Raw genomic sequence first — 9,942 nt, 5'->3', positions numbered from 1 at the left:
CGTCTAATGTTGTAAGATTCCGTTAGATCCATAAGATAAACAAGAAATCATTGATTTGATTTCTAGAAGCGATATTTATTGTGAGAGACAACTATACAACCCGAAAGGAATTAACTCCTTACCCATAGAGTGATGATACTTTTTGTAGTACAAAAAAGTAATGGTACAAAGATGAATAGTACCCATCTTGAAATTCTTTTCAAATGATTGACTAAACTTACTATCCCTCTCATGCAAACCAGCTAAACCCTATATACCAAAAATATGCATATATAGTCCTTTTTGCTATGATGCTACATAAAATATATGCTTCATCCTTCCTTCCTCTCATTTCCCTTCACTAATGCTTCTGATGACTCGTCAAGCTCATGCTCACACGCTGCATGTGTTGCTCTTTTCATATACACGTAATAAAGTTTTGAGCACATATAAATTAATATCCCTTGTTCTGTTGGGTATTTTTCTATGTTCATGTAGATTCGGCAAATATCTCTTCGTCTAGGACCACAACATTAGTTCACATGATTTGGATCTTAAATTCTAAATCATTAAGGTCTAAGTAATGTTTTAAGTTGTGATGAGGTCGCAGCTAGACAACATTTACCAAAATTACAAATTATTATAGGATACTTTGGTCAATGTGACCCAATTACAAGTGAGATAATATAGTTAACTACTACATAATTACACGTGAGATTATATAGTTACCCACCATGTAAGCTTTTATTAGGAGAGGAATTTCTCAAATCAAAGGAGAAACAAAATGCAAGTTCTGCAACTTTTTGGCATTTATTCCCAACATGCAGGATCATTTATCAACTATGGCAAATGTTATATAACAAAAAGAGTAGGAAATTCTAGAGCATCATATGACTATCTATAATATGGTTCATGTGGTTAGCAAGGAACGACATCATATTCAACTCAAATAAGATCCCCTCTCAACAAATTGTGGAGACCACGAAATTGAAATCATAATTTTGGATTAGAGGCCAAATCAACTATACATCAATAACATACTATGAATGGAAATGTAATCCATATGAATGCCTACATTTTTATTGCTCCTAATTAGTTCTTGGTGGTAATTATGTGATTGCTCATTCTTCCGTATAAATCTTGTACTATTGGTACCTTTTTTAATACAATTTTTCTTATCAAAATAATAATATTGAAAAGTTAATTATCATTGAAGACTCAACTTTAAAATCTTAATTTAAATGATGGCAAAGCAAAACCAATTCGGATGTGTGGGATGTACAAAACTGTTTAAAGGGCCTAGAGCATAAGAATATTGTAAATTACACTGACATCCCTGAGTTTTAATGAAATTACATAAATTATCATTACTTTTTTACACCTATGCAAAGCCCCTAACTTTTATATTTTTATTACATTGATCACCTCTGCATGATAAATAAGTGTAATCTCTTAAACAAAAAAAATGTGATAAATGCAATATAGTTAACCAAGACATGTTATATTGTGGAGACAAGTCCAAGTAATATATGAGTCAATATTTCTTTATTATTTTTGGTTCGTTACGATAAAATATAAGAGCGATTTAAACAATATATCTTTAGAACTATTGATGCATTTTGTATCTAAAATAATGAAGATATATTGATTTGTATATTATTTAGACTTGTCTCAACAGTATATCTTGTTTTGTTTAACTTAATTACATTTATCATATTTTTTGTTTCAAAGATTACACATATTTCTCATACAAGAGTGATCGGTGTAATAAAAGTATAAAAACTAGGGGTTTGTGTAGGTGTAGAAAAGTGAAGGATAGTTTAATTTCACTAAAACTCAGAGGATATCAGTGTAATTTACACTAAGAATGATTAACAATGCTAGTATTTATAGTTACTTAAGCCGCCAAATCTCTTTGTTCTTATGATTTCCCAAATGAAGCAAGCAATGATGTTTGTCACATCCATGAAAGTTACATTACGCCCCAAAGCTTCTCATTCACAACAGGTGTCAGAATTCAAATTGTAATCATCCTATGGACAGTCATCTTCACTTTCTTCTTATACAAAATATTACTAAATTTGAGATGGCATATTCATTATGCACCTTCATCTTGTCACTTTTGTTCAATGATAAGTCTCTATTCATCATATTTTGTCTAAACTTGTTAAGTTCAATTGTTGGAAATTACTAGGGTATGCCCTTATTCTTTCAGATTTTTTTATCTCATTATTCGTTGAGATTTGATGTGAAGGGTCGTGATTTATCTTCCATACACACGGTATTGCTATCATATTTTTTAACTTTCATATGTTTCGTTTTTTTAATCAACTCACCGGGCTTATGGAAGTTGATTATTATCTATTAATCACATGTTTTTTTTAACTAGACACACATACCCTCTTATGGAAATAATTATGTTATAGTTGGGGCTAGCTTTCCCAGCTGAGTAGAATTTTCTCAATACGCAAAACTCAAACTTGCTTAACAGAAAGCATAAACTAATCACATATTGTTGTGCTGTGCTGGTTTATGAGAAAATCTTGATTATATATTTATCGTTAAAGAAAATCATGGAAAAGATTTGCAGGAAATATTGTCATTATGATCATCTACAAAATTTTAAATAGCGTATACCATATAATAATGTCATCATAAGATCTCAGTTACAAAAATTATCACAGCCATATCAGATTGTGATTTTTTTGGGTACATATATCAGATTCTGATTATGATCATATCGAATTGTGTTAATTTGTAATGACAACAATATATAACTGCAACCATGATTTGAAAGCTTGACTGTGTCTATTTATCTCATTATTCACATTTTATCAAAGAATTTTTTGACATCGACCCTTGAAGACAACCAAACTTGTAGTTGCAAGCTTAATAATGAAGATGATCATGGGCAAATTGTCTACTATTTGTACTTAAACATGTTGTCGGCAATAATAAAGAATACACTGATTAACGTGAACTGAAATCAGCTTCTTAAATCCCAACCGTTTCTATTCTTCACGAAATAGTAGGGTACTTAGGCAAAGGAATAGTGAGTTTATTAACCCAAAGTCACCTTCAGTGCCAGTGGCCATGCATTCCTTCATATAAAACTAATTAATTACAAATGGTCCAGCAGATAGATATAGAATAACCAATAATACGGTTATTACAATAAATTGTTTTGGACCACAAATATTAATTAAAGACAGTAAATATATACATAGTACGAATTATATGGTCCAGGTTGATGAGCATATGTGCACCAAGAGCATTAGAGACAAGTTTTTTATAAAGCCGAAAGGTGCAACTGCCCCTGAATGTATTAGAACACATGAACCAAATATAAGAGGAAAATAAAAAGATTATATATGTTTGAAATAAACCTAACATATTTCTAGAGAGAAAGTTTGGATTTGAATCCAAGAGTAAGTTTGAGAGGAGATTCCAAAATTTGTCAATTGGTCAGGAGAAGTGTTTCCTTCCTTATTTATGCTCTAAATATTAGAGTCAACTCAAGCCAATTTGACTTTTTAAGAATTGAACGAAATTAAGTTTTAAGCTGAGACATACTATTTTTTTTTATCACAAAATCAACTTAATTAAGTTCATGAACTTTCTGGCTGTAAAAGTTAATAATGTTCACATTTTTAGTCGGAAGTATTTAAGGCAATTGTATATAACTCATATTTAACACCTATAATTAAATTAATATGGCCTCCAACAAATAATCTACACTTTTGTTTAATCCTTACAAAATTTTATAATAATATTAGAATCGTAGTAAGATAATTAGCCTATATCTAAAGGAGGAAATGAGATCATATAAACAATATAATCAATTCTTTCTTTCGCTTAGGTTATTGGCCATTTGCCCAAAATTTCTGGTTAAAAACTGATATTTTATCAACAAATATTTGCTCAACAAACAAATAAAAATATATTGAGAAAATATAAGGAGTGTTAACCCAATAACTAAGAATACATCAACAGTTCTCCATACAAAATAAATGTCCAAACACCAATTAGCAAAACTAATATTGTTACTACCAACATTAGAATTAAACCTCAACCAAAGTCTAACTTTAATCAATTCCAACACACTCAAATAGCAATGGTCCTTAGCATTTAAAATATTAAAATATAATATCTCATAATTTCAACGTCAAAACTCAAAAGTATATGACTGATTAGCATTTAATTCTATTTAGTATCTATAGTCACCAAAATTAAACTCAATCAACACATAAAAAGTAGTGGAAATTGTTTTTGAGTTTTTTTGGTTTCACCAATGTGAATGTGAAGGTGGAGGACTAATCATCTCGATGTTCCTGTCAACAATTATATTCTCAAATTTCTAGCTTGTGCATATACTGAAAATAAATGTCTTGGGATTAATTTTGCATAGTACTAGATCAATAGCTTATCTCTATTATGAAATTGGATGACTAATATCCCGCTAAAACTGTGGTTAACAGCATGCTGATAACATGATTTTGAGTTTTGAGGACCGGAATTAGGTAATGTTATTTTATTATCTCACATTTTATTACCATCTCCCCTTAATTATTTATTAGCTTACCTTAGTAAAACAATTTTTATTAACGTTTTTCTTGAATGGTGCTCAAAGTTATTCATGCTCAACTCATGTAATATAAAACGATACCTCTATAGATAAATCAAAATTACTGTATCTAGCCAAGTTTATTTTTTCATGATAGCACTTTAGTCGAAAACTTTAATTTGCCCCTCTTCAATTCTCACTGCAACTCTGAATTCCAACTGTGCTTTTGAATTATATTTCCCTTCATCTCTGATCACAGTTTTAAGTATACACTATACATGCATGTGCAATAGAATTCAATTTTCAACCCCTACCTGATCAATTATTTATTAGATCAATCTATCAGCGTAGTAGCATGGTTGAATCAAATTGATGTGGTAGAGATTTTGTGCACTTTCAAAAGAGCAAAGGTGGTCCGAATTCCTGATTTGCTGATCACGGTTGAAAAGATATGGCAACTTAGGAACGAAGATAAAGATCAAAATACGTAGGTTCATTTACTGAAAATTACTGCAATGCTTTTTTCTTTGTTGTATGATAATAACTGAGGGCCATTTTCACCTTCATATGAATTCGGACGTTTTCTTAGTCTAATGGACTTTTCTTTTGCTATTGGCTTTTCCCTTCTCTGAATGGCTTTACTCAATGCTTGATTTTTTATACCCTATAGTTCCATTTCAATTAATCACATGACCTTAAGTTTGTTGTCTTGTGTTATAGAAATCGTATTTTTTGATACTATCAATGATATTCTTTCACCTTATAGATAAGAGACTAATTCCTTTTGGTGCATGGATATCCCTACTAACAAGTATCTCGCAGAAATCGAATTCTGAACCTTTTTATCTTTATAAGGATTTTGTATGTTTAAAATATGGAAATAAGTTGAGTATATATCAAATTTTATTATTTTTAGATCCCACTAATAGGAGAAGAGCCTCTGAAATAAGTTGCTCATAGGCTCAATATCAATAATTAAATTATAGAAGAAGGTCAAATTGAAGGATATTTAGCATGCAATAAATGAGCACTCCATAGGAGAACAAACATTCAAAATCACACAAAGTTAGCTAGCAGCCCCTCTCCTAAAATAATCCAACTACCTAGCTAAGTAGTAGATGAGGAAATTTGCATTGTACATGTAAAACAAATATATAACAATGACAAGGGCCTAATTAATTTTCAACCCACCAAACTAAAGTAAAACCACTTAGCATTTTTATGCAATCTAAAAATATAAATTTTTAAAGTGATATATTTAATGAAAAATATGATATCTTGGCATAAAGTTAGAGGAAAAAATGTATGAACTAACAATATAAAAGTTTTATACATTAACATTGTATCATCTATTATTCATATTTAAGTATTATTGACTATTAGAAAAAAGCAATATAATATAATTGAGTGATAAATAATGTATTAATTATATATAAATTTTTATACCGCATAAATTTTACCATCTCAAAATTATCAGAAAAATTATTCTAATTTAAAAAGCATACGTGTCACATGCCAACTTCATATGAGTAGAAAATCTTCTGACTAATTTGTTAAGACGTATAATATTGCTTTTTTTTTTAGAAACTAAAGTGCTTAAATCCGTAGTGCCACAAAAAAGTGCTTAAATCCTACATCATAAGTTCAGGAAATTAATGATCTCTCTTTATCACCACCACCGGCCAAGCGTCTCCATTTCTGAGAACCTTTTGTCAACCTGAACAATAAATTTATACTTGGGATTTCTTAATCACTATCGTTAATAAATGCGAAGTAAAAAATACACATCATGACCCTCCACCTTGTTAACTACTCAGCTTGTAGTTTCTATACATTCGATATATACACATCACGTGACATAAATATTGACATAATGTCCTTCAACCTGGTCACTACTCAACTCATTTTGTGAATGAGATGTATCGGAATTACACTTCAATATATGCTTGCTGCGCTCAAATGGGATTATGAACATGTTTTATGAACATGTTTTCTTATTCTAAAACATTTGTAATATGATCAATGATTTATTGTCCCCAACATGTCTTAAAGTCTATTCCAAGCTAATCACAATAAAACAAAAATAAAAAAGTTACAAATGTTTAAATTTTTTAACTGACATAAAATATTTTGATTGATATGAGACAAACTTATGATGATAAATTTTTGTCCTTTTAATATTATTACAACATCATACAAGTGGAGAGGTGAATTTCTACACATGCGTGGCTTCAACAGCTTTCCAGCTACGTTCAATATCTTCTGCAATCCTCTTTGCATCAATAGATGAACCAAACAGGCCACGTTTACTGAAACCGACAGCATAGAGTCCATTTTCACCTTTCCATCCATTTGGGAATGGTTTTCTGGGAAAACCATCTTTCTCAGAGAACATGTCAGTGCCCTGATCACAATAAATTCCAATATTCTTAAAAGCTTCACCAGCCACAGATTTCTCAATATATGTGAAATACACAATTTCAATAATATCTTTGAGGTTTATATAATAATCATGCTAGGAAAAATGACACTGAACTCCCTCTTATACCTTCTATAGTCATCCATTTGGGAATGCATTGTTTGAATGCATGTGCAACACATATACTACATGTTAAATTAGTTTTCTATTAGATCGTTGGATGTGAGTGCAACTTGGAACCCAGCAATAATATATGTTAACTATATTTCATTATCATGGGTTGAAGTACCAAAACTATAGCAAATTTAGCAATATAATTAAAGGAAGCACCTTTAGCCAAGAGGGTACATTGCTTTTGTAACCAGTTGCTAGAATGATGGCCTCGAAACTCTCTATCTTTCCATCAACAAATTCCACCGCATTCTTTGCCAGTCGTTTAATTCCCCGGCAAACCTATATATTTTATAGACCACTTAATAATGTTAGAGACAATGAACGAACAAGAAACTAAAAAAATCTAGCACGATCAAAAATTGGTCGAGAGTCGTAAGATAATATGATGATTAAGGTGATGAGATTTATGGAATTGAATGAAGGGGTTGGGTTTCGAGTTTTAATCATAATTAATACTAATATACTAACATTTGTCGATAAAAAAATAAAAATAAATTAATTTTGAGAAGAAAATAAAATATATGATGAAAACCTTTTTGGATATGTTTCAGTTGGAAGAATCTAACCTTAATTTTTCCACTCTTAATCTGAGCAACTGTTCCAACATCCAAAACTGGTGTCTTGCCGTACAAGTTCTTGAGCTCTAGAGGGCCAAATTTGGGACGATTAATTCCAAATTGAGCTGTGTCCCCAAGCATGACATGTGACATTAGAACCAAAAATTTATCCACAAAACGTATGGGGAACCACTTGAGTAAGCTCATAGATAAACCAAAAGTTGATTTTCCAAGCATTTGCTGAGGCAAGATATGCACCTGCAGTGAAAAGAGAATTCATATTTTCATTTTAATATTTAAAATAAAGTGCTTAAGAACCTTTTTAGGAAATTGTAGACATGACACTAGTGACCATCATCTTTTCATCACGCTTTCAGAGATTTTTCTGTAAGCACTGACAACAGTTCTGTGTTCAGAGAAAATATTATGCTATCTAAGATTTTTGCGCATGCAAACGGATTCCAATGAAGTGTGAGAACGATGACACAAACTCTTTGTAATTTGCTTTGAAAATTCTTGTTATAGAAAACTGTGTTCATTTAGCACATTCAAGTTATACCAAAAACTGAATTGGATAGGGAACATATAAGTTTAAACTTCATTTAATATCCATGGGTACCCTCAATATAGCTTATCATTCATTATCTACTGTGTTAATTATTATTGATAGTTAAATAAAAGAAATATATATGAATGATGATATATTGACATGTAAATTATAGGTAAACTGAATAAGAGCAATACTTACAACATTTCATGTAATGAACTAATGGATTAAGATAATAGGTATGATGCAATAATGAGTTTTAAAACAACAGACATATTAATTATACTCACAGTATCTCTAACTACAAGAGATGGTTGAGCATTATGGTTGCATAGATCCAAACAAACCTCCATGCCTGAATTCCCACATCCAACCACTAAAACTTTCTTCCCACAAAACATACTCCCACTCTTATATGAGCTAGTGTGCATGATAGGTCCTTCAAACTCACCCATTCCTTCAATTTGAGGCACAACCTCCACAGCATTCTCTCCGGATGCTACTATCAACCATCTACAAACATATTCTATTTCCTCCTTCTTCTTCACCTTTTCACACTTCACTCTCCAATAACCACATCTTTGATCAAATTCAGCACTCACCACAGTGTTGCTGAAAGCTGGCTTTATATCAAAGTGTTCAGCATAACTTTTCAAGTATGCCAAGAATTGTTGTTTGGTTGGATAAGATGGGAAGTTTTTGGGGAATGGCATGAGAGGGAGCTGGCAGAATTGCTTTGGAAGATGGAGGCGTAAGCGGTCATAAGTTTTGAACTGCCATATTGAAGCTAAGATATCATCCTTTTCAAGGATTAGGCTTGAAATACCTTTGTGTTTAAGACATGCTGCTGCAGCTAGCCCAGATGGACCAGCACCAACTATAACTGGTCCCGGAACCCATATAGGTTTTGTCATTTTTTTCATCTTTGCTTTGTGGCAATCATTGACACTTTTTCCTTCTAGTTCTTTCAACCAATCCATGAAGAATGAAAAACTTGGTGTTCAAGAATTTGAAGATTCACCGAGCTTTAGGATGAGTCTCGACACAATGGTAAGAGCTTGCTTTATCACATAAGGTTTTCAAATCTTAAGAACAATCTCTCCACTTATTAAAGAAAAACTATATACATATACTTTCTTCAAATAATTTGACTAGGTAGAAGTCTTATGCACCAGTCAACCATTTTATGAGCTTCAAATATAGTTTAGTTAGGACAAAATGAAACCATAGAAGAAAATCATGTTTTCAAGTAAAGATGTGATATGATTTAATTACTACCTCTACCCTCCTCAAGTATGAATGAATAAGCTGATGAGATAAAGGTATGGTTTGATATATCTTACTATAAGAAGAAATCTGATGTGGTTTTTAAGGGTTGTTTTACTTCAATGAACTGAGGCTGAGGATTTTGAACTTTGGATTTGTTTAATGGAGGAGAAAGCGGGAAGGAAGAGAGTTTTCAGGACCTGCAGCAACTACAACAAACAGCAAGAAAGTAAGGGATTTTGTACAAGAGGGGGGTCAATGTACACATATATGTATATGAATATTGGAGTGATAATGGGTCCTAAAGGGGATTTTGGTTATGTGGGACATCTATTATGCTAATAATAACTAACATTATCCTACAACAACCTTTCGTCGACCTAAAAATACAAAAGACAGTCACACACTAGTGCAAAATTATAGCTTATTAAGGACA

The 9,942-nt window shown here is 31.5% G+C and overlaps 1 protein-coding gene across 1 annotated transcript; it reads right to left on the bottom strand.

The window, feature by feature from the left end:
• LOC109349795 (indole-3-pyruvate monooxygenase YUCCA2-like) lies at positions 6,724-9,234 on the bottom strand. Its single transcript, XM_019590781.1, has 4 exons — positions 8,531-9,234; positions 7,703-7,951; positions 7,293-7,415; positions 6,724-6,947 (listed from the first exon to the last, which is right to left on the bottom strand). Exons 1-4 carry the CDS (start codon positions 9,218-9,220, stop codon positions 6,759-6,761), a joined length of 1,251 nt encoding a protein of 416 aa, XP_019446326.1. The 5' UTR covers positions 9,221-9,234; the 3' UTR covers positions 6,724-6,758.

This window comes from Lupinus angustifolius, chromosome LG06 (genome assembly GCF_001865875.1).
Source record: "Lupinus angustifolius cultivar Tanjil chromosome LG06, LupAngTanjil_v1.0, whole genome shotgun sequence".
Taxonomy (NCBI): Eukaryota; Viridiplantae; Streptophyta; class Magnoliopsida; order Fabales; family Fabaceae; genus Lupinus; species Lupinus angustifolius.
This window is presented reverse-complemented; position numbering and strand designations above follow the sequence as displayed.